At 38.7% G+C, this 24936-nt stretch overlaps 3 protein-coding genes across 3 annotated transcripts in view; 2 read left to right on the forward strand and 1 right to left on the reverse strand.

The window, feature by feature from the left end:
* Window positions 1–8637, forward strand: part of skap1 (src kinase associated phosphoprotein 1) — a 30300-nt gene extending 21663 nt beyond the window's left edge. Inside the window, exons 12-13 of the mRNA XM_056255699.1 lie at window positions 7697–7790; window positions 8256–8637. Coding sequence (XP_056111674.1) covers window positions 7697–7789 — 93 coding nt within the window. The 3' untranslated portion in view covers window position 7790; window positions 8256–8637. The remainder of the gene's footprint in view (window positions 1–7696; window positions 7791–8255) is intronic.
* A 1295-nt stretch (window positions 8638–9932) lies between these two features.
* Window positions 9933–13409, reverse strand: psme3 (proteasome activator subunit 3). The gene is made up of 11 exons (XM_056255701.1): window positions 13261–13409; window positions 12626–12658; window positions 12479–12541; window positions 12279–12383; window positions 11852–11900; window positions 11650–11768; window positions 11498–11566; window positions 11194–11261; window positions 11058–11112; window positions 10886–10972; window positions 9933–10734 (listed from the first exon to the last, which is right to left on the reverse strand). Exons 1-11 carry the CDS (start codon window positions 13300–13302, stop codon window positions 10654–10656), a joined length of 771 nt encoding a protein of 256 aa, XP_056111676.1. The 5' UTR covers window positions 13303–13409; the 3' UTR covers window positions 9933–10653.
* Window positions 13410–13852: 443 nt separating this feature from the next.
* On the forward strand, window positions 13853–24861 carry nbr1a (NBR1 autophagy cargo receptor a). The gene is made up of 21 exons (XM_056255700.1): window positions 13853–14089; window positions 14483–14545; window positions 14724–14742; window positions 14846–14868; window positions 15009–15191; window positions 16548–16625; window positions 16738–16952; window positions 17704–17823; window positions 17952–18203; window positions 18452–18611; window positions 18700–18948; window positions 19064–19186; window positions 19276–19351; window positions 19472–19582; window positions 20375–20551; window positions 20643–20768; window positions 20931–21396; window positions 21508–21590; window positions 22196–22262; window positions 22668–22770; window positions 23981–24861. Exons 1-21 carry the CDS (start codon window positions 13988–13990, stop codon window positions 24158–24160), a joined length of 2976 nt encoding a protein of 991 aa, XP_056111675.1. The 5' UTR covers window positions 13853–13987; the 3' UTR covers window positions 24161–24861.
* Window positions 24862–24936: the final 75 nt, after the last annotated feature.

Consider the following 24936-nt stretch of genomic DNA (forward strand, 5'->3'; position numbering starts at 1 on the left):
TAGCAGGAACGTATTGTGTAGCTGTTTCTTAAAGATACACCACTGAAAGAATCAATATGTTTTAATTTTGCCTTTAACTGAGCTCAATGTCTTAAAGGGATAGTTCACCTAAAATGAAACTCTGTCATTGTTGTTCCAAAACACACAAAAAAAGATATTTAAAAATGTGTTCTGTGTTTTTCGGGCCATACAATGAAAGTAAATTGGATCCCATGTTGTTTTGAACTGTATTGACTTTCATTACATGGACAAAAACAGTTGAAACATTCTTCAGAATACTTTCCTTTGTTTTCCATAGAAAAAAAGAAAGTCATATAGGTTTAAAATGACATGATGACAGAATTGTTATTTTTAGGTGAGCTATTCCTTTAAGTTAAAGAAAGAATTCTACCATCATGTTCGACACTCTTGATATTTAATTAACATTAATGAAATGTAAAGATATGGCATCTAATGAACCGTATAATCAGGATTAAATAACAGGACAGCTAAAACAGGTTTGATTCTGTTATTCAGAAAACAGTGAGAATATATAACATTCGATATGGTTGGCTATCAAAACATGGTGAGGATGTGCACGGGTCATTTATTTTTTTTATCTCATGTCGTGTTTCTAATTTGTATAAACAATGAGTCTAACCATCTCAGATAGCTGGAGCATGTCTCTGATTTGTCATCAAGCTGTAAATTCAGACAAGTAGATTTAACAGCTCTTACTTTTAATCCCTCTGTGACTGACATGTAATTGAAATAGCTTTTATTGATGGCAATATTTTCGAAACGGCTGCACTTGTATCGCTCAAATCTCTTAGACCTCTTCAGATGCGTCCTCAGAATCGTTTCAGACAATGTGGGGCTCCTGCTCTTGTTTTTACGGGTGTTCCCTGGAACGTTGACCTTACTGAATGAAATATAGGCAGTTGGCTAGAACTCAAGCCTAACTCTAGCGGTCCCACTCATAAAGCAGTGGTCATAAAAGCTGAGTGCATAAATTTTGCTGCACAGAGGCGTGGAGGGGAGGCCAAGTATATTTGTGTCAACACCAAGCGTAATTACAAGGTGATAAAGACGTGGAAAGTGCTAAATCAATTCCTCTAACCAACAGGTTTTTGAGGCAGTGCTATGATTGACCGTTGTGAAGTCACAAATCAAAGAGGTCGACAGCGCTGTCACAGCACTGGTGTAAGCAGAGCGTACAGATTAAAAAAAGCTCTCTCATCAGTCTTTATTGATCCACCACTTACAGTGAATAAACAGCTATTCGGCTCATCTACACAAATCACTACACGTATCTATAATTTGTGGAAGCATTTTGGATAGCACTTGCACAAAATAGTTAATGGCTTATTAGTGGAGTATTTTGTTTATGCTCTGGTGGAAATTTAAAGACCCCCTGTGGTGAAAATCGTTTTTTATGTTGTTTATATGTGAATGTGGTGTTTTTAATATGACAACCCATGTGCAAATTCAGTCAGTCAACACCATTGCTGAGTATTTTCTCCTTAAAACTGCCGTTTACCAACAGTCTCAAAAACATGCCCCTGTTTCCTACAATCACAAACATGTAACCAATCCCTTGAATGTGCGGGGTGGGGCTTTTCTCCACTGACTTTCTAAGTTGTTCAAAACGTTTCTAAGAATGCTGACTTTTAGAAGGCAGCTGTCTGACTTTGAGCTGGCGAATGGGAACATGGTTTGTGTAACATAAGCAACACATTATTAGCTGTTTGATAACATAGTCAAGCTAAAGGCTAATCATATCAATTAACGGTATATGTCCGGCGTGTTATTGAGCGATACATAATAAAACACATTACCATTCTGACACATCGACTTGTAGACGACCCTGTATGATTCGCTCTTCTTCTTCTAAATCAGTTTCTGGTTCAAAACATATGGCTGAATTAAACCCATATTTCAACTTGCCATTGTGTAGCGTTTACTAGCTGACCGAATGGATCAGGTAGTCCGAGCTGGTGCGATTGAGTGGAGGCGGGGACTAATTTGCATATTCATGCATCCGGGTGTTAGTACATGAAGATATTATTTTCAAGATATTATTTTCTTCTTTAGTGTTTCACAAAAGAAATATAGCCATACAGGTTTGAAACTATCTCCTTTTTGGTGAAGTACACCTTTAAGTTCTGGACTGCATTGCCTAGTAATTCATCTAAACCCAATGTTCAGTTTTAATCTTCTGGTGATTAATCCAGAGTTAATTTTGCATGCAACACCGATAGTTGTACCAATAGCTCCCCGTTTCCTTCAGATCAGCCTCCCCCTGCCACAATTGTCTCCTTTCTCATGCCGCATGGCTCTTCGGTCAGAACACTTGAACATGAAATATTGGAGAACGCCAACATCCATTTGCCAGCTTTGCACAGCACCTCAAGGCTGAAGAATCACGGCAGCAGGATATTTGGTGGTGTTTTTCTTCCTGCTATAATCGCATTACATGTTCGCTACCATGTAACATACTTTAATTTGTCTTTTTGTTGTAACTCTCGCTCTTGTTGTAACTGCACTCTTGTTGGTTTGCTGTGTTCAGTTTTTTCCTAGTTGAAGGGGCCATGGAGACTTTTTCTAAACCGTTCTTTTTACTTCTTCAACCATGCCATCCTTTTGCATTCCTAACTCTTAATTTATGCCCCTAGATTCAAAGTACATGACTCCCAAAGGTCAGACCCAACACATGCCAGTATTCCCAGTGGAATCCCCTTAAAATCCTGGAATGAGATTTATTGCACTAAAAATGGAGGCAGACTTCTCCAGGACTCCTTTTAACATGCAAGCCCACTGATATCCCTTTCTTTCATTTAGCCCTGGCCTTTCTACAGAATGTGCTTTACACTCTCACCATTAGGGGCTGTAAACCAGGAATCTTGGATGCCAGTCTAGACAAGGGCCAACCCACTGTTAACAACCAAATGCTCCATCAGTATGGCTGTAGACACTACTGCCACCTTCTGGCTGAAATTTGTAAGGTTTTTCAAGCTAGGTGGCCCATGTAGTGTTTTTTTTTGTTTTTTTTTTAAACAAATACATGATGGTTTGTGTATAAAAAACCTGGCCGAGATATATAGTTTCCAGCTCATTTTACTATATATTTTATCTATTATTTTATATTGATAAATATATATTTTATATTTATATTTTAATTTTATGTTGTTCTGCTTTTAAGCAGTTCAACAGCTTTTAGACTACTATTTAATCTGATAGGCATGTATGTTTTATGTGTCTTTCTCTCATGTTCCGCTGTGCAGGTTTTTACAGGTAGATATAAATGTGAATTTGCATATGAATGTAGTTCTCACAGGCAAAACGGGGTGATTGTGACTGTTATCCCTTGTGGGACACATCCTAATAAACTTCAGACAGATGACGGCTCCAGTTGGCCTCCCGCCCAGGGGGTCAGTCTCCTACAAAATGCCTAAAGAAAAGAAAAAGGTGCCATAAAAGAAAAGGAAAATCCAGTGGAAATAGACACTCCTTTTAAACTCATTCTCACAGACTCATCTAAAGGCCTGCTTTCTTTGTGGCAATATAGGCGCAGAGGTGCTGTATAGACATATTGAGCTTTCTATTTACCAGCAGAGGCATCAGGGGGTGAGTCTGGGGTTCTGGGGTCATGCAGAAGGCAACGGTCATCTCCCGGTCAACTACAGTAGGTCATTATTCAGCCTAAGCCAATAGTCCAGAACTACACGGCAGCCGCCCCCCCCTCACACTCTGCATAATTATTATAAATGGGAGGCCACATAAACAGCCATCATTACAGGCTCTCAGCAGCATACACAATCCACTTTAAATGCCTATTAAGTTTAAGTGCCATCAGTAATCCCCAAGTGTACTTTTACAACGGCAGATTATTGGGTCTTCCACATTTTTACTTGATGTCGCACCTTCGAATGCCCAGGATTCGGGATTAAATAAGGCCTGTGGCGTTTCCTCTCCGGTTTATTTGACTACGCCAAACAAATATTAATACTACATTTTCTTAATGGCTAGCTAAGATGAAAATGACATGCAAATGAAATGCACTGATTGAGATCAATTGAACGACGGCTGCCTTTTCTTCGAGCAGCAGATCAATACCTGTTCGCCACCTGCCGTGTCTACTGCTTAGGACTAGCAAACAACGTGACGTATTGGTGTTTGTCTTTTAAGATGGCTGGATGAGTGAGTCCCTGTGCAGCACTGATCGTGTGGAGCCGATGTTTTACGATGCGAGTTAAGGAAAGAGAAGCAGGAGAGGAAAAGTGGAGGAGGGGGGTTGTAGCACCCGAGCGCCGGGTTCAGCGGCGGGGCAATGAGAGACTTCCTGCGCTCCATCACTCCCAAGGCCTACCTCAGTCAGCTGGTGGCCAGGGGCAGAGGCCTCATGTCTCATTCTTATTACCATGTCTCCTGCCTCCACAGTGTGTGTGTGCGTTTCTACTCGTAACAGAAAAAATGAATGCGTGTGGGCACCGAGGGAGAGTTTGCAAATAAGGGAAATGATTAAAACACGATTGAGGAAGGAGGCGTGCATGCAAAGCGTGTCGTCTTGGAGGGGAAATTTATAGAATGGAGAGGGAAAAAAGGGAGCTCGGTATTCTGCCGTTAATATAGACAGGAGTCACTTTTGAGCCTGTCATGATATTGTTCAGGTTAAGCCACTCCTTTTTAAGGCATCATTAGCTGTCAATCTGTCCCCTGGCCGCTGGAGAGCAATGGGCCCATCTGAATACCATTGCCAGCCGCCCCCCTGAGTGAAAAATAAATGATATCAGTGGCACACTGCAGGTGTTGTCATGGCAACACACACTCTTGATAGCTCCCTGTGCCAACTCCGCCTTCCTCCAGAGAAGGTCATGCGGAGGTCAGCGCCATCGCAACGACGCACTTCACTTTCACAACAGCTGCCCACCAGACCTAGACCAAACCGAGACGCACCTGACCCTGTCCTGTTACAGAGCAGCTTCCCGAAAAGCCACCCATTATCCCAGTCCCATGCAGTTCTTTCGGGTAAATCTCTAGTCTATAACAACCTCTATACGGCCAGGCGCAGATTGGATGTCTCCCAAATGCCTCTAGCTGACAGATGCATTGCCGAAAAGCAGATTGCTAATACTGGGAGGCAGGAAAAATGAGGCAGGAATGAAAAGGACACGAGTCATCGAAATGGGACGGACTGCACTGGAATGTATTGACTCTCTTTCTTGTACTGCGTGTGTACTCTGTTTGAACCCACAGTTACACCATGTTGGGGAGGAAGGCGGGGCAGAGGAGGCGTGTTGGACGGGAGGAGGTGCAGCGTGTTCCAAATGGCTTCATTAGCCATGGGCACCTGTGATTTCGAGGAGTATTTTACAACAGTTTTTTCTGGTCCTCGACTTTGAATGCTGATATACAGTTGAACTGGACTGGGACTTTTCACTGTTTTAACGCTTGTCTGTGTGTGAAACACTGTCCGTGTGTGCATTACTGGTGGGGATTTTTCATTGGCTCTTTCTGTAGGTTACATCATTGCAACAGTAGGTGGCGACATGCAATTTAATTTTCACAATAGTAATTTATTGTTAGAAATTACATCAAAAGTGGAAAACGTTGGTCAAAAACATACATTTGCACACAAACTGACCGCCAACCGCAACTTTCAGACGCCATCTTTTTTTTTTTAGCTTAACTGTCACGGAATGGAACGCACAGTATTGTGGGATATCAAAAGCAGCAAAAGATTCATCTATGCTGTCTTGAAAAATCGATCAGATTAATTTTATTAATGAATGGTCCATATAAATGAGTTATTGAATCATTAACTCAATCGATTTGTTCTAAAACACTGATTCATTCTGTAATGAAACGAGTGAGTTTCTTTATGAGGGATTCATTGAATCATTTCCTCAACTGATCTGTTCAAAATAAATCAGATTTAGGAAAAAAAAAAACTGGCTGCATGATGCATCCAAAATCACCCTCTAAATCCATTTTCACTATTTCCTAGTAAATAATTACAACATTCATAATCTAAATAACAATAAGGACACAGTTTTGAGAGATGGAGCATCATCAGCTCTCCATCACAGTGTGATTGAGCGAAAATTATTCATTGATTCATTCAAACAACGATTCATTCAGAACAACGCTGTTGCTCAGCGTGAATGACCTGAGGGTTTTGCGCATGTGCGTTGAAAAATGTTAAACGCAGGACAGTGGAATCAAAAAAGGGAAAAAAAACAAGGTCCAGCGACGACTTTTTTAAAAGTTGATTCACACGATGCAGGAACAATGAGACATGAACGGAACAGTCAAACATGTCCATCTAGTGCATGTTTGCATGGAAAAACAATGGAAAAGCTGCACATTAAAATGTTAAACTCTCTGTGTGATTGTGAATGACCCCTTCTGGCAATATTAGGCCTAAAATGTAAGTTACTCAGTATTAACTTCTTGTTTACTGAACTGTTGTATAAGAGCATCAATCTACACCTCCAACAATCCCCATCTGCATATGCTTCTCAAACAAAGAGCTCAAGTTCTCAGATGTACTGTTACCGAGGCGTTGATGCCACAGCGGCATTCAGCTCACCGTCCAGATGGATTTGATTCCGTATAGCATCATTAAAGCGGCTCATCTGCATGGGCTGAGGACTACATTAGGCTCTGAGCACTGTGGGTGTGCTTAAAGAGAGGAAGGTAATTAGTTCCTACTCTCCTCAGCAGGCAGTGGATGGATGACATGCTCATCATGTCTAAATGTACAGTGTGTGCTTCTAGAATACTAAAGCTCTTAAAACACTTCAGTCTTTCACTATCAGTCTATCTCTGTGTTCTTTAATCTCCTCATTTATAACCCCCTGTCCACCTGAGTCTGTCTTCATTCATTAAAGGCCAGATCTGGGGCTCTCTCCACTCTTACTCTGAAGAGCTTTGGGCTGGAATAGCTCTTATAGGTATTTGATTTTGGAGATGAGAGAATTTAGAGAATGTTACGCTGGGAAAACAAGAAGCTTCACGACAAGAATTAGGGATTTCTTCTGCTTCGCTCAAGACATAAAATGGCCTACCCTGCAGTTCCAGCACTCAAATATCAGCATTTGTGCATCCAAGCACCAATGTTAAATCCTTGTTTCTCCAATCACTAGTCCCCTAACTTAACAGAATCATCATATTTCTTTAATTACCATAGAAATGTCTAAATTGGTGTTTTAAGATTTAAATTAACATTTATATTTGCATTTGAATGGCTATATGCAGGTGCATGTAATTTTGTTGTATTAAAGACATTTTGATATCTATCTATTTACATGCAGTTCAAAGGCCCCGCTGAGACATGCAACTGAGTAAACACTTCTTCGTTCAGCAGATTTTTCTGTGACAAGACTGAATACGGATATACAGTGAACATATTTGGACACAATATATGAATGTTTTATTAATAAAAACGTATCAAACCAAGACGCTCGAGAATTCAAGTAAATATATAAAAATATATATATATTTTTTAAATTGTAAACTGACTAAAGCCATGACTAAATGTTCGGTATTTGAATTCTAACAATAACTACTTTCTAATGTGATGAATTACACCTGAGGTTACTCTGCTATAGGACACTTATGTGAACTTGTGACACTGATTTTACTTTGGTGTCCTATTTCTGATCATTGGCCAAATCCTCACAAAATTATCGGTATTTCTGTCTTTCTAAACTAGGAATACAACATCCATGGATGGTGGGTCGGGGAGATAGACGGTGCTATCGGAATAGTCCCCAAGGAGTTTTTGCATCCTGCTTATATTCTATGAGGTACTCTACTTATATTCAAAGAATCACTGAACAAGAACAGCTCCCTATCTCTCTTAAACTGAGAGTGAGAGTTTAACGTATTGTTAAAGTTACAAATGCCATTGTCCTATCTGTGAACTTTACCACCGTTTTAAAGTTTAAAAAGTTTTCATAATTGCTTCAGCATTAAATCCTATTCCTCCATGCTGACACCTGCTGGAAATTATTGCAACTACAAAGAAATATGGCAGTATTATTTTAGATATACACAGAGGCTTCGACTGAAATCTCATACTCTCTTTTGATTAGGTACTTATTTTGATTAAGTAATTACTCCACGACTGGTAAAAAGTACTGTGAATTTGGACATACTACTTTTGTCTCATACTGGTTTTCGCATACAGTAGGGAAGTATGCGATTTCAGATGCAGCCGGGAGTGTATTGTTCAAACTGGTTTTAAATATTTTTAATGTTTTCTCTTCTAGGTTTGCTTTTTGTGAAGATCACAGAATTCCCAGGGTTATAATAACACTTTCACATGTCATTGTTTCGAAATTGTAAACGAATAGATAATGGAAGCTAAAGGGATAGTTCACCCTGAAATTATAATTAAGTCATAAATTACTAATGTGTTGTGTTGTTCAAATGCCGTATGCCCTTCCTTCTTTGATGGACTAGAAAAGGAGTAGCCTACTTTTAAAGAATGTCCCGCTCGTGCTCGTCCATGGGTGATTCTATAAATGCAGGTACATTTGGTGTAAGAAGTCATTATTTTTTTCTGCTTTTTTCAAATGGTTATGTATTTAATTATTTTTAATAATTTGTTACTCATTGTCATGGGTCACAAAATGTTACAGGCCATAACAATATATTTTCTGTAAAAATTGTCTTATATGGTTGAAAATCATGATTTCTTGTTGTCAATGTATTTTTCCCATTATGTATCATTGTATAATCAAAATATTTTATTTTACTCTTCTTTTTGTAATATTTCATTTATTTTATTTAAAAAATAAATAAATAAATAAATAAATAAATAGTAATTTTCCTAATTCTACAACATTAAATTGTTTAAAAAGAACCTTTATAAATAAATGTGTGTTTATAAATATTGCATCAATTCTGTTACAGTTGCCTTTAAATTGGTGGAATTATCTCCCACGTGATCTATGCAGGAAATTATGCCACTTTCCCTCTCTGATAAGATCTGTAGCACTGAAAGGCATGTGTGCTTTCTCTGAGAAAATATTTTAATCAGAAGTTCTTACACCGAGTTATTTTGGAAACTGTCAAAATTGTTACCACAATATCAAAAGGAAACCAGAATTTATCACTGATCACACAGTGGGTTGTCTAAAAGTTTTTTATTCATGATTTCATTTGTGCCATGTGCTCTTAGCATTTATGCTAGCAAGTGGAGTTTTTGGCTAATTTGGATTTTTTTTTTTTTTTTGAATGCTAAATTTATCTCGAATTATAGAATCACTCATATAATGGCAGTGAATAGCACCGCCGACCAGCATCAAGCTTTTTTAAAAAGCCGCAAAAGCATCAAAGTATGATCTGGGTATAAGATATGAAATTTAATGTATTGTTTAATGAAAATTCGAAAAGATTAGTAATGTATTAATTTTCATTTTAGGGTGAACTATCCCTTTAAATAAAAATATTTAATTAACATTTTTTTGTGCAAGTCTTTTTATATATTACATTATCAGTGTACATACATTATAAGTCGAGGCATTATATGTAAAGTCTATTTCAACAGCACAAATTACTGAATACAATTCTTTGCATTCAAAATTTAGGCAGTGACAAAAAAGCCATCTACTTATTAGAGTTGTTCTATATGTGAGGTCTTTTCTTTCTTTTCAAATACATTTGTATTTGAAATTGTTGAGTTAAGTGTACTACTAAGCACTTCAGCTGATATTACTTCATGGAAATAACTCGTCATACCACAGTTTGCTTTAATAAAAAGAGAAATAAAGAGCCTTTGTACTTTGGACATGCCTATTTTTTTGTGGTGTAAAATTTAATCTACTGACTTGTATTCATACATGGACTGCAGTTCTAGAACAATGCAAGTTCTTTAATATGGAACAAAGTAAAAATATTCAGGACAAAAGCACAACACAAGAACAGTTAATGACATCCATGTCTTAAATGTATTGTAAAACAATAGTTTATTCAGCAAAATGTAATTTATCACTCTTAAAACTGGACAAAAAGAACCTTAAAAAGCTTCCAGAATTTGATGTCACTTCATGAAAATATATTCCATCATGTTATAACTGTCAGTTCACACTCCAAATAAAATCTTGCAGATGAACCACCTTGCTTCCACTTTAGCCTACATGAACATTTCAGATGAACAACGTAAACTGCTTAAATGAAATACAGCATCAATAAGAGCCTCTCCGCTTCTCGACCGGAGAAACCGACCATTAAGGGTAGATCCATATTCACGTAACCCCATAAGGAAGCTCAGAAACACTTGAAATGAACTTAAAAACAGAGCTACATGGAATTTGGCTTTGCAAAAGAAAAAAAAGAAACCCATTGTTGAAACGTTTCTTTAATTAAAGAAAACCAAATCCGAGACAGTTTCCTCAGGACGCATGTTCAGGCTCTGCCTTTATACATTTACACTGTCCGCTAAGAAACAAAAGATAAATCAAAAAGGGCTCATTTTAAAGGGTTTAAAATAGTGACCATATTTTACAATTCTATCTTAAGTGGCATGTTCTATCAGGCCTGATTGAGCGGTCCCACTCTTGGCCTGGTTATAATGGGTGACAGGACTGCTCTAGAACCATCTGAAGGCTAAAGCTAGCTCCAAATGGTGGAACAACAGGCCAAGAACAAAAGGGGAGGGTGACCTTAGTACAGAGCATCAGTATTGCTGCTCCTCGGCCTCTTGATCTTCTCGATGTTCTTCAGGATCATGTCATGTAATGTTACCTGCAAGACAATTTTGCTTTATTAAATCAGTTATCACAACAACACCCAGGACAGCACATACATGCAGTAATCTAAACTTTTTCTGCACATCAAAACAAAAGATAATCTTCAAAATCATTTGCATAATATTTGTTGTTACAGCAATACTTACGTATTGATTTCTCAGCTCTGACACTATGATCTTGAGGCTGATGTATTCCTTCTCATCAATCTCCGTCACTGTGCGACGATAATCCTCCTGTAAAAGTCAAAATATATATTATGCATACGAAATAAAATCCCTGATCTTAATGCCATGTATGTGTACTGGAGATATGACTTACAACATGAGGGTATTTTGCTATTTTGGAAACCAGCTTTGCCCTTGTGATGTAGTACCTACAAAAGATAGTATTTAAATAATATGAAGAAAAAAATAAAGCCTGAACGTAAATCTTCATCTGACATAGCGTGACGTACCTTGATATCTGATCTAAGAAAGAAGCTGCTTCCCCTTCCACTGTTCGGAGTTCAGCAACCGTCTCCTCCTGTGGATAGTGAAGATAAACAGAATCACAACCAGGTAACAGGCTGACAATTTCTGCATTTGACATTCTCTGACAGGACCAAAACTTCCTTGATGTTTGTTTTTAAACACCAAAATTTACCATAAACTGCCTGGGACAAATTACTGCTTCTCCTAGTCTATAACAAATGTTGCTAATTGCTGTTGAAAGACCATTAATTAACAGGCAAAAAAAACCTGAAGGATGTGCCACCATACCTGAATTGAGACGCCAAAATTGTTGCCGTCTTCTATTCTGGGGATTAACAACTGAACCCACATCTTGACCTAGAAAACGACAGAAATTACATTTACCCAGAACACTTTAAAGGAGAGAGAGTATGTCTGAGACTATGGTTACATGGACCTACCGTGTTGCACTTTTCTATGAGAGTTCTGATTTCAGGCTTGACTTTTTCGATCAGTTCCACCAACTTGCCATTGCTTTTCATCATTCCACCAGGCATGACAAAGACCTTGGTCCCGCCAACTACAAACAGAAAACATAGGATAATGTAGGGAGGAGTGTCTGTATCGATGCGTTTCAAACTTACTTAAGTCAGGAAAACTCACCTTTGTCATCTCCTGCACCATCTTCGAGTTTCCTCTTTTTAGCATTTTGCTATTGAAGAAATATTTCAGGGTTACTGGCGGATCTTTAGGTTTCATGTATGGAATCGTATTTCCACCACAGAATAAAAAATAAAAAAGGTAATTGCAACTTTCTCACAATTCTATCTTCCCCCCCTTCACACCTCACAGTTCTGCATTCATATATCAATTCTGAATTCTCAGAATTGTGAAAAACTCTGAATTGTGAGGGGGAAAAAAGTCAGATTTGAGAGTTGAAAACATTTTTTTATTATTACGTGGCGGAAAAAAATCTTCCATAATTTTTTGCACAAAGCAACAGAAGCCTTTTTTTTTACCCTATTCAAAGAGACTTTATATCATTCAACTTTTTGACTGATGAATGAAGACACTTAAAATGATTGTTTACCCCCTCAAGCCCATCGTGGATGTCTGCAAGTAGAATTGGGTCTGGCACTGTCAGATTGATCTCTGAATGAATTTCTTTCAGCTCACAGATATTAATTGAGGGATCCTAATAAAAAAAAAAAACAAGACAATCAAAATGCTATTTAGAACATCTGAAGAAGTTAATGTCAAGAATGCATCATTCTATGATTAAATGCTTACCTTCAAAAACTGGTCCAGTTCTAACAATTTCTTCGGGAAAAAGTTTGCAACCAAGTCTTCAGCCTAAATATGAATGATTAAACCGTAAGCAGCCCAATTGTCAAAGAAATGTTCATATATAAACTCTCTGTAAGTGCAGTAACTTACCTCTGCTGTAATTCGTCCCCTGAAAGCATCAACCTGGCAAATAGGCAAGATAAGAAATATTCATATCCAACTATTAAATCAAAAGACGGGCAATCTTGAGTTTTGGTGTCACAATTTATTATGTGTTGTGTTTAAAAGTCATACGCTTTTAGAAAAATAAATAAAACAACGGGTGGCCCTTCTATTGTAGGACGCTAAATGTTCTCAAAATGTACCCTATAATATCGAGCCGATTCCCACTATCCCATGACTTATTAACTAACGATCTTCAACGTAATCCCTTGCGAACATAATCAAAGATTTAATGTCAAAATCAGGGTTAAAGCAGTTATGGATCTCTCCCGCAGCAACATGCTGCTGTGCTAAAAACACGCTTCATTCACACACATTCATTCCAAGCATGTGGGAGCTCTGGCTTTCCCCTGAAGATTTGATATGTATAATCCACAAATACTTTACCATTATATGAATTTTCTCTTTTAAAACACTAGTGATTTTACTAGCATATGTGCGTGTTAAAGTTGGCTATCGCGCTCACGAGGTGAATCACGCACAAGCCGGCTAGCCGCAAGCTAACTACACACAGTTCATCTGAGTGCTCCTTATTTAAATAATTTAAGCGGTGAGAAATTTACCTTTTTCTTGATCTCATTGTCCACCTTAAGAAGCGAAGACATCGTATTAATTCAATAAATGGGAAAAGTAAGGGATTGTCCTAAAAGCATTAACTAACCGTGTGGCTCACTAACTGCTGTCAGCCACAAGGCACTTGCGCGCTTCTAGATGACGCATTATGCTTCGAGACCGTAGATGTAAGTACATAGAAATCACATCAGCACTGTCGTGTGGAAACATTTCATCTTCATTCATTTTTAATTTGATACAATCTGCAATACGCATAATCATCTGGCATTCATGAAAAAACAAGTTAATACAATATAGTGATCGCGTAGACGTATTTCTGTAATCAGCAGAGCAACTTTTGCTATAACGGTATCTATGTATTCACATCTATGTTCGCGGCAACTTCGAAATACGTATGTGAATGCGTGCGTCATATTTTTCTCCGTATAAATATTATTTATTGGAATCACAATTTTAAATACTTACAGAACCAATAAAATACTTTCACGAGCTATTTAAATAAGTTTGATGAAGGTGATAATAAAAAAATATTTTAGTTAGGAACAGGACGTAAGGAAATCTGAGACACTTCCTGTGACGTGTGTTGGGGGCGTGTACGAATCCAGCGATGTAAACAAGAACGCAAAAGACAAGACTCACAGTGTTGACACCACAACGGGTATTTTTAGAGCATCATATCACCGCATCATACGTATCAGTTGACTCTGGCTCACAGTCATGAACCTCCCCGTCACTGTCAAAGTGAACTTTAGGGGCAACGTGAAGAAATTTCCAGTCTTGGACACGAACAAAGCACAGTGGGAGACTGTGGAGGCCTGGGTAAGGAGTCATTAAGCCTTGCTGGGTGGCGTTTATATGGGGACGTTTACATTTCTTGGTCCTGGAAGGCCGTAGCTGAGGCCTACATAAACAAACCTTAACCGCGTTTAACCTTCAGTAAAAATATGTAATCCTATCACAGCACATATATCATATATAACATATATCTCAGTTCTGTCTTTTATACAGCCCCCAGTGATCTAAATTGCAACAATATCAGTCATTTGCTCTTGACCTTTCTGGTCGGCCATAAATCAGATGACGGCTTGTAAATAAAGCGTAACGTTGGAGGATATTGTTTTTCATTCTAATCTGCCTGTAACTCTTCGATGTCTTACAAATCTCTGCAGTTCTTGATGCTGTTTGTTTACATTGCCTTTTTATAACCTCTAGATCAAAACTACATTCGGCTTGAGCCATTTTCAAGTGAAATATTTTGATGAGGACAACGAGGAGGTAAATAATAACAGTGTAATAACGAGTTTTAAATTTATTTTTGATTTAATAGTTTTGCAGATTTCATTGATGCTTATCCCTTTAACACATGAGTATGACAACAATCAGTAAACTATTTATTGTTATAAATCTATGTTCAATGTTACTTCTATTAACATTGTCCTCTTATTTTTGACAGGTGTGCATCAACAGTCAAGGTTTGTAATAAATTCAATCAATGGTTTTCACAAATATGTAATCTGTAGTGTTGAAATATTGATGTATACATATTATTGTTTTTATCATTTGACACCACAACAGATGAATATACAGAAGCTCTAAAGGTGAGAACATCAATTGTTTTGAATTTTTGTGATGCACAAGTCAGTCTACTCCACTGAGGCCCACTGTCATCATCATAATTATATATTATATTAAAAAAATCTAAGGCTTTAAACAAAATGTGTAATTTTTTTTTATTTAGAGTTCATTTAAGCAAGCCAATCAGCTGCACATGAATGTCTATAAGATGAAGGGTCAGGCAGAGGGTGGTGCGGTGAAGGCAGAGATGAAGGAACTAAAGATAGACCCTAGACCAGCTCCACCGTATCGAGCAAGGGTCAAGATGGCAGACAAGGAGACCCAGGTGACCCCCGAGCGGGACTCGGTAAGCAGTTTGCAATCTTTTATACATACTATATGTCAGGGTTGTCAAACTCAATTTCTGCCTGAGCCACGTGAGCATTATCTGATTCTGTACCATCAAAAGGGCCGACTGAAAATTTAAGCCTAGTTTCATTACTTCTTATCAGGGGCATTTCTAGAGCATTTTTTTGTTGTTGCAAAAACAGCACCAAAGCTTTCAATTCTGGTGATTTTGGGAGTAGTCTTTATTTATTTATATGTGACAAACATTAAGTATGTGCTGCATGCAGATAATTTCATAAGTTTAATATTACAGGCCTTTTTTAAATATAAAAAAAAACTGGTTATGGTTTGGTTGATGATAATAACAAACTCCCCACATATTATTTATACATTGGAACTCTGTTTCATCATGGTAGTTTAATATAGATATAATGTATTGCATAGGGGTGTGTGATATTGACAAAAGATCATATACTTATGGGATCAAATACTTTCTGAGATTTTATCGATAATGATAATTAGACAATATTTTGCTGTTGAATATTGATATTAGAAATAATTTAAAAAATGAAATAATAAATGTTAAATTAAAACCGCCAGTAGGTGGCAGCAAGTCCCTGTTAATGAGTTGAATCATTCATTCAAAAAATGTGTTCATTTAGTAACGAAACACCGCTGTGTATTGCTCATTGTTGCAAAAAAAGTCTGGAACTATTGACTGACGAAATAGAGCAAAAACAGGCAATTTTGTGTCTAAAATGTTAGTCACTTAATATTAACTTGTTTATTAAACTGTTGTATAAAATCAAAGACCGTGAGTGTTTAGGGTGTCATTTGGGACAGGGCCTAAGACTACATCACATAGTGTATGTGTGCACTCTCTAGGTGTTTTTGTAAAGTGAGGGACATACTCGATATTGTCAGATCCACATCGTTAAAACAACAATCACGATATTATCGTAGACGAGACCCTAAGCATACCTATTTCCATGGCGACGCATCAAGCTGTTACTTAGCGCTGTATGAGTGTCAAAAAAAGCGTGAAAGCAGATTGGAATTTAGCAGTAGATCACCCAACGCACTGAACATTGTAAACACACTGGTGTGATCATATGCATCAAAGGGTTAATATTCACAAGGAAAGCACTAAATGAGAAGCGTTAACTGAGAAGTGATAACCGAGGCGTTTCATATGTACATTTCAGATATTAACTTTCCAGTTTCACACCTGTCCTATGTGGATCTCTATAGTGTGAGCTGTTTATTAGTTTATGCATATCTTGTAACAAAATGTAAATAATAATGAACTGGGCTTGTTGCAGAGCATGACAATTTCAGACTGAGAAAACCCGTTTGTGTTGTTTTCCTTAAACAGGCTGTGGCCAAAGAAAACAAAGGGATGAAAACTGAGGAGGAAGCGGTCCCAACGTGGTTCAAATCCTACATGGACCGGGTACTGCATCTTAAAATAATGTCAAACTGATAATTTTATAGGTCTTTTATAGGTCTTTTTGTTGAATCTGATCCAAAATGTTGCAAAGGTTTTCTCAATCTACTGTTTGCAGTTCAAAGATCAAGTGGTAAGGGAGGTGGTGGACAAGATGTGCAGTGAGTTTTCTGGCCAGTGTTGCACACACAGAGCCTTGGATCCTCCCGCAGAGGAGCCAAGCACCTCCGGCACTCAGAAAGCTACGAGCTCCACCACACTAAGGGCCTCTAGCTCAACTCCAAATTGCAGTAGTTGCAAAGGACCGGCCACTGGGGGAGGATATCAGTGCAGGTGAGACTGTTCAAAAACTTGTTTCAAGAATATTTATTATTACACACTCTTTGAGAAACTGAGTCACAGGATGCATTTATTATTTATTAATTTAGCAGACGCTTTAATCAAACGTGACTTACAAATGAGGAATACAACAAAAGAGTCATCTTAAATTGGCAATCTGAGAATACAACATCATTCAGAATGGTACAAGCTAGAACAGAGAAGAATTACGAAATAGTGAAAGTATAGAATTTTTTTTCTCAGCAGGATGCAGTTAAAGTCACATTGAAATCAAAACTGACATTTTTTTTTTTTATGGAATATTACAGTATTTATTATAAATGATTTATCCGAGCACATCATTCTCTTTTTTAGTTCATGTGCCCCTGTAATCTGTAATCAAAATAACTTCCCCTCCCTCTTGCAACGACTTCTTTAATATTATGTGCTTGCTGGCGTGAGGGCGGGACAACCTGTCAATCACACGAGATCACAGCAATAGCAAACCACAGCGATCCAATGATCCAGTCAATTCCCGATGTACAAAATTAAATTCTGCTATACATTTTTTCTTGTTTAAGAAGCCGTTTCACTTAAAGACTATCACAATGCCGACTTTAATTGCTCATGGAAGATATGAGTTTTCAGCTGTTTTTCGAATATTGTCAGGGATCCGGCTGTCCGGATAGGGTTAGTAAGGTCTTCCCACCAGCAAGATGTCAAATGTAATGCTCAATATAAAACATATCTCTCCTTTTATGTGCAGCGTGTGTCCATCTTGCATCTTATGTGAGCCATGTAGTCATAAACACGATCCCAGCCACAACCTAAAGAGAACAAGGACTCCTTTGTCTGTCCCTGAACGTGGAGTTACTCCAGAACCCAGGCAAGCCAAAATAAACACTTGGTGCTCAGAGTTTTGTTGTGTATCCTCTGCTTAACCTGAATGATTGTTAAGCGATATAATTATACTTGAATACAAATTGAATTTGATTCATTTTGGCTCATTCTCAGATTTCTGAGGCGGGGTGACAGGACGGTGCGAAAGGCGGAGAGGCAGCGGCTGAAAGCTGAGCGGAGGCAGCTGAAGGCCGAGGTGAAGGAGATCAAGAAGAAGCTGAGGCTGGAGAAGAGAGGGTTGCTGTGGAGTGGAGCCTCCAATGGGACCGCCACCTCGGGCCTTGCCCCCGCTCACGCTCCGTCTCTAGGCCCAGGACCAGCCCCAGCTCCGGCCCTGTGCCCAGACCCTCAAACTTCCAGTCCAGAGTAAGGGCCACACTGAGAGGGGTCAGGGCTGGGTGACCTCCCTACCCAGCCCAGAACAATCATTATCAAGATTATCACATTGTCTGTTATAGTTGAGTTATCGCTGGCAAGTGGATGGAACTACCTCAAAATGCACCCGCTGCCTTTATGTATTACGTCCTTTTTATACTTTTTTTTATATGAGCTTCAAGAAAAAGACAGACGCTGAAACAAAGCTGTTCTGATGATCCTCTGTGCACTCAAACCAGGGGTCCCAAGGTCTCCTGCTCCACCTTGGTGCCCACAATGACTGCCTTGTTTCTGGATGAGAATCTACCAGATGGCACTTGTCTGGAGCCAGGCACCAAGTTCATCAAGTACTGGAAGATGAGGAACACTGGCAACATCGGCTGGACTTCTGATACCAAGGTACTTTTTAAAAACCCAATAGAAGTTTTTATAGGTCGAAAAAAAAAATGTGTGAGCTACGTTTGCATGTGTGCTTGTGTCTTTGTAGTTGAAGTTTATGTGGGGCAACCTGACCCTGGGATCACGGGAGCAAAAAGAGGTGGCAGTGCCCTTTCTGCAGCCGGGTCAGGTTGGTGTGGTGAGTGTGGCGTTTGTGGCGCCACTGCTGGAGGGCACCTACACGTCTCACTGGCGCCTGGCACACTGTGGAGTGCAATTTGGGCCCAGAGTGTGGTGTAGCATTGTAGTGGTGCCAAGCTCAGGGCAGAAAATAAGCGCACACTGCAGCAAATCACTGGTGAGTCAACTTTAAACCATGGTATCTTTTCTAAAATTGCCTACGTAATGTTGTTAAAACGGTGTTCACTGGAGTGCCTGAGATTGTCATCAAATACTTTATCTTCCCCTTGTAGAGGACCGATCTCTGTCTGATGGGAAAAGATGGCATGTTCTGGTCAGGCACCAGAGATTGTGAAGTGTCTACCAGCTCCAGGAGAGAATATTACATCCCCTCTGTGGACTTATTAACGGCACAGGTATGTACATTGTCGGACACAAAAACACCTCCTTATGTTTGTTCAGTGATGTGTGCCTTACTAATGTCCAAATTCTTGTTGTTGTCCAGGATCTGTTGTCCTTTGAGTTGCTGGATATAAACATTGTGCAAGAATTGGAGAAAGTTCCAGCCAACACTCCCGTTGGTAAGGTCTCATTCTGGTCCCAATTACTGTATGTAATATTTCCTCGGGGAGACTCTGTTCTTCAATGTCATGTGCATAATTAGTCTGGCATCATTTTGAGTAATTGTGTAATCTCCTCAGATATGACCTCCTGTGTGTATCCAGCACTTCATCATGGATCCTTGTTTGGAAAGCACGGAACGGGACTAAGCAAAGTCGAGGCTGGACGTTCAGGCAGGAAAAAAACTCAAGGTTAGAGCATCTGATGTGGAATTTGAATTGCTGATTTTTACTTGCATCTAACAACCACTACAGATCATTTCTGTCTAAATAGCAGGATAGGTCCTATATACTCAAATCAGCATTTCACGTACACTACCGTTCAAAAGTTTGGGGTCTGTAAGATTTTTCAAATGTTTTTGAAAGAAGTCTCTTATGCTCAGCAAGACTATTTATTTAAAAAAATACAGTTAAAACTGTAATATTGTGAAATGATATTACCTTTTAAAATAACAATTTGAATTATGAAATATAATTGAGTCCTTTCATGGCAGAGCTAAATTGTCACATGGTCCTTCAGAAATCATTCTAATATGCTGATTTGGTGCTCAAGAAACATTTCTTATTATTACCAAAGTTTGAAAATAATTGTGCTTCTTAATATATTCAGGATTCTTTGATTAGTTGAAAGTTTAACATTTATTTGAAATAGAAATCTTTTGTAGCATTACAAATGTCTTTACGGTCACTTTCGATCAATTTAATGCATCCTTGCTGAATAAAAGTATTAATTTCCTAAAAACAAATCTTACTGACCCCAAACGTTTCAATGGTAGTGTATGAATTTCATCAAACAAAGTGGCTTTTGCAAACAAATGACACTAGACCTTTTTTATGACGTTTCTACATAGCTAAATATAGCAATTTTTCCCCCCCAGATGTTTGTAACTGTTAAAGGCTTTTGTGAATCATGGCCTATTTGATTAGATCATAGACAGGATGGTAGTGAACTTGTATGTACTGATGTGGCTTGTTCTCTGTTAGTGCTGCTGCCTCAGAGACAGAATGAGCTTCTGGACATTCCAGCCAATGAGGAAGGAGATGAAGACATCAGTGGGACCCAATTTGTGTGCGAGACTGTGATTCGTTCTCTCACTCTCGAGGAGGAACCAGAACGCAAGCCTCAACGCAGGACTCGGCCCAACCTGAGGAGGCATGACAGTGAGTTTCCGTCTGATGTCTTAGTGCTCAAAGAAAGATATTTTACGGGGCCTCTATTATTTTGTCAATTTTACTTTGAATTATTTTGCAGTTCATGACCCTGCTCGCTTTCAGGAGAGATTATTACAGGTGAAGAATGACAGACCTTTGCCAATCAGGCCTGAGGCTCCAGCCCCTGTGCCAAAGCCAGTCATAACAGTGGAATCGGTCATGCCAGGTGTGCATGTTCTCTCTTTGTTTTTGTTTTTTATGTCGCTGTTGCATACTGAATGTACTGAAGTTGCTGTAAATGCAGTGCACCCTTGGGCTTGCTAAAAAGAAACGTGTTTTTCTGTTAGAACTGTACCTTCTTTCAATTCACACTTGGTTATTTCTGCAGTCTTTTCAGAGGCATTGATTGGCTCAAATGAAAACCTCTACACCGACCCAGCTGCACAGGAAGAGAATGAAGAGGAAGTGGAACAAAGGGGACATGAAAACTATCAAGATAAAGAGGAAGAAGCAGGAGAGTGGGATGAGGTGAGCAGCCAGGTGTCTTCTGCCTCATCTGAGGACTACATTGTCATCTTGCCTGACTGCTTCGATACTTCCAGGCCACTGGGAGAATCAATGTATAGCTCAGCAATGTCCCAGCCTGCTGTCCCTCTTGCCAACGAGCCGGAAGCACCGCAAATCCCGAGCATGGCTGAAGGAGAGAATGAGGAGGCCACCCCTGTTCCAGCGCTTCAAAACACCCTAAATCGGATGCTGTGCACCTCTCAGATATTGGACACCCCCCCTCTGATTCCAGAGATGGTACCTCCGTCCATAGCTCTCCCGCCACCCCCATCTCTTCGAACCCACAGGTTAAAGAACATTCAGAGACTTTTTTGACTAATTAATAATGCAGAGTGAATGTAATGTACTAATATGCATGGACTTTCATTCGTTTTAATCACTTTATGATTCTTTTGCAGATCAGTGAGATCTCATGATCTTGAGTCAGGACCAGGGGCCTCTAAAGAGAACGCATCATGCCAATCTGAGGATGGGTCAAGTGGTGAGTTTTCTCGTATGCTAGACTCAGTAGCAGTTGTTGATTTTATCCCACGACTGACACTGATCTGCACAAGAATACACACACACACACACACACACACACACACACACACACACACACACACACACACACACACACACACACACACACACACACACACACACACACTGATCTGCACAAGAACACACACACACACACACACACACACACACACACACACACACACACACACACACACACACACACACACACACACACACACACACACACACAAATAAATAAAAAGATCAATCAATAAATGCAAACATACTGTACTACTATTATTATTACTTTGAAATTAGTGTCAAACATTTTAGGTTAAAAGTGTGAGGTGTGAAGAATTAACCAAGAAAAACAAAATACAATTTTTAAAATATATTCAAAGTAAAAATGATTTAATTATTAAATATTAATTAATATGATTGTTTTATAGGCATACATTTCTTTGGTTCTGTAGACCAAACCCACTGTCTAAGAGTTAGACTGTATTTGTTGTTAAACTAGTTTATAGCTTTGAGCCATCTTAAAAAAGTATCACAGAATTGTATGTTGTTTATTTGCCCTAGGTTGCAGATCAGCTCATTCAGAGGCCCCTGTTAGTGCCTTTGAGACCTGCGGCTCCCAGGAACTCAGGTATAACAACACAGTGAGGTCATTTCTGCTTACATGCATTACAGGCATCACATTATGATTTATTTTAGTATACATATATTTCAGGAAAGTGAGAAGGATCAGGTTTTGAATATCTACATAATGTCTTTTTTTAAATCCACCTTTTGCTAAAGCTGAAACTTTGAATGCAGCAGAAGAGGAAGTAGCTCTGCAGACAATGTTTTCCTGTGGTCGACCACATTTGACAACATGCCTATGCTAAATAGTTTGTTTATTTAAAAGAATTAATCATGTTGGCTTTCTTTTTTTTTGGACTGCTTTTCTCATAGTGTTGTTTTACGAATGGTAATCTCTGGAGTCATCTTGTTTTGATGGCACAGGACTATTATGACACGACCTTCTGTTCCTGTTTTTATTCTTCTGCAGGGCACGTCACGGTGGTCTGACAGAGGGGCTGGTGAAGGGAGCACTCTCTGTGGCTGCCTCTGCTTATAAAGCACTCTTTACAGGCCAGAGCACACCGGCACAGGTGTTCGTTTTTTCCTCATCAGTGCACGACACTCCAGCACAGAACATAAACAGCCACCATATTGTGACTTTTCTTTCTTTTACACTATCACTTAAAAGTTTGGGGTCGTAATATGTCTTATGCTCTGATCCTCACCAATACGGAGCCCCTAAAAGGACGTGGTGATGTAATAAAAGATGTCAATGCTTTTGCATTCTCTTGCAAAACCTTTGCGTGCTATACGCTCTTCCCGTAACAACGCACTGAAACCCAAACTACAACGTTTTATTGCAATAGTCTTCTCTTTTTAACTTGAAGAGAATACAATAGTCTTCTCTTTGTCACTTACTTACTAGCTTATTTAAAATGTTATGTATATGACAGTACCAATCATAGTTAGCCTATTAATGTTGTGCGTTGTTGTTTGAGCTGCAGGCGCTCAAGCTAAAGATGATCACAGTCACACTTTACTAGCGTGTTAATTCTTAACCAAATGCATCCTATATGGGATAAATCAGATGTATATTACACAAAATAAACATATTACAACTTACAATTGCACAAAACAAGGTTGTGAATGGACAATCAAACTTATAGTCATGAAGGTGTAACTCCGTTGTGGATACACTCTTCCTGTAACAACGTGCTAAAACTTGGGCGTAGAAAGAATTCACAACATTCTTTTACAGTAGTGTTCTCATTATAATTTTATGTAGCCTATATGACACACTTGCGCTGCAACTGTTGCATTTAACTGTATTTTCCTTTTCGAAGTGATTTCAATCATATTTCAAGTAATTCAAAACCATCATGGCGGACAGTGTGCATCTGAAGTGTCTCAGCTGAAGGAGATAATCCATTATTTATCGGTTTAAATATATCAGGGAAATTTTCTTATCTGGTCGATAACGATAACATTGGAAAAAACATATATCGGCCGATACCGATACAGTGGCCGATATATATCGCACATCCCTATTACAAATAAGTTTGTCACTTTTGATTCATTTAATGCATCCTTGCTGTATAAAAGTTTAAATTTCTTTAAAAAAACTAAATCTAAATCTTACTAATCCCAAACTTTTGAACACTAGTGCACTATTTCTAGAAAGTTGCAGCATGTATTGTGTACTTCATTGTGTCTTTTCTGCATTCTTTGTTATCTCTGAACTCAGGACTTGGCATGTGAGTGACCTTTTAACATACTAACTTTGGTTTGGTTCTCTTTCAGCGGCCAGCGGTTGACCCCGCCTGCGAGGATGCCTCCATGATGGCTGTTTTACAGGAGATGGGTTTCAGTAACCAGCCGCTCAATCAGAGGTTGCTGAGGAAGCATCACTACAGTTTGCTTGATGTGGTCAACGAGCTGGTACAGTTGACCGACAGCGAATGGCACATCTCAAGACACTAGGAAGCACCGTGGCAACCTCAGTGAAGTATAGGAATTGTAAATGATTTCATCGTGTTGCAGTAATGAAATGCCTCTGATGTTCTTTTCTTAGAGAAATAGTTTGGACTCTCGAAAAAGAGAACTACGGTATATCACTATAACTGACCATAGCTGCAATGATGCAATTACTTGATTGTAAAATTTTAGTTTCATGTTTGTAGGACATTATGAATGGAGAAACAACATAAGGTTTATAAAGAAGTCTTAATGCTATCTTTATTCAGTGTGTGTGCCCTACTAACACATATAGACTGCTGTTAGGTAGGCTTCAGGTATCTTTTGTACTGCTTGATTAGATAAGACTAATTACCCAGAGGGTTTCCATTTGTTTGAGCACTTTTGCCTCTCAGAGGAAAGATATAAAAAGAAAAGCTTGTGTTGATTTAGTTATTTGTCACAGTGACCTCTATATTTGTATATCTTATTTTAAATCACACTAATTCATGTCACACTAAGGTGTTGGGCTGCCTGACATATAGGAATGTGCAATGAGTTTTTCAGTCATGCTTAACTCAACCAGTGATTGATTGGTCAAAGTTTTTGCTAGGCACCAATTTTGGTCATCTTTGTCATTTTCATGTGCAATGTATTACTATGAACTGAAGGCTTATCAACATGGCTTTTTGTGTCCAGCACAGTGAATAAAAAAACATTCCATTATAGTTATCAGTGTGTTTGAGTTTTATTCGCATTGTATAATCATGAATCTTCTCGCTATTGTTCAAATCACACCAATC

The sequence above is a fragment of the Rhinichthys klamathensis genome, unplaced genomic scaffold (genome assembly GCF_029890125.1).
Source record: "Rhinichthys klamathensis goyatoka isolate OS25496 unplaced genomic scaffold, OSU_Roscu_1.1 h1tg000121l_1, whole genome shotgun sequence".
Classification (NCBI taxonomy): domain Eukaryota; kingdom Metazoa; phylum Chordata; class Actinopteri; order Cypriniformes; family Leuciscidae; genus Rhinichthys; species Rhinichthys klamathensis.

Excerpts from the sequence above, each read along its gene's own strand:
- nbr1a (XM_056255700.1), top strand. The coding sequence starts at position 13,988 with ATGAACCTCCCCGTCACTGTCAAAGTGAACTTTAGGGGCAACGTGAAG. Across the intron at positions 14,869-15,008 it reads AATATACAGAAGCTCTAAAG|AGTTCATTTAAGCAAGCCAA; the intron begins GTGAGAACATCA and ends TTTTTTATTTAG. Across the intron at positions 19,187-19,275 it reads TGGACTTATTAACGGCACAG|GATCTGTTGTCCTTTGAGTT; the intron begins GTATGTACATTG and ends GTTGTTGTCCAG.
- psme3 (XM_056255701.1), bottom strand. The coding sequence starts at position 13,302 with ATGTCTTCGCTTCTTAAGGTGGACAATGAGATCAAGAAAAAG. Across the intron at positions 11,901-12,278 it reads TCCACGATGGGCTTGAGGGG|CAAAATGCTAAAAAGAGGAA; the intron begins GTAAACAATCAT and ends TTTCTTCAATAG. Across the intron at positions 11,262-11,497 it reads ATTTTGGCGTCTCAATTCAG|GAGGAGACGGTTGCTGAACT; the intron begins GTATGGTGGCAC and ends CACTATCCACAG.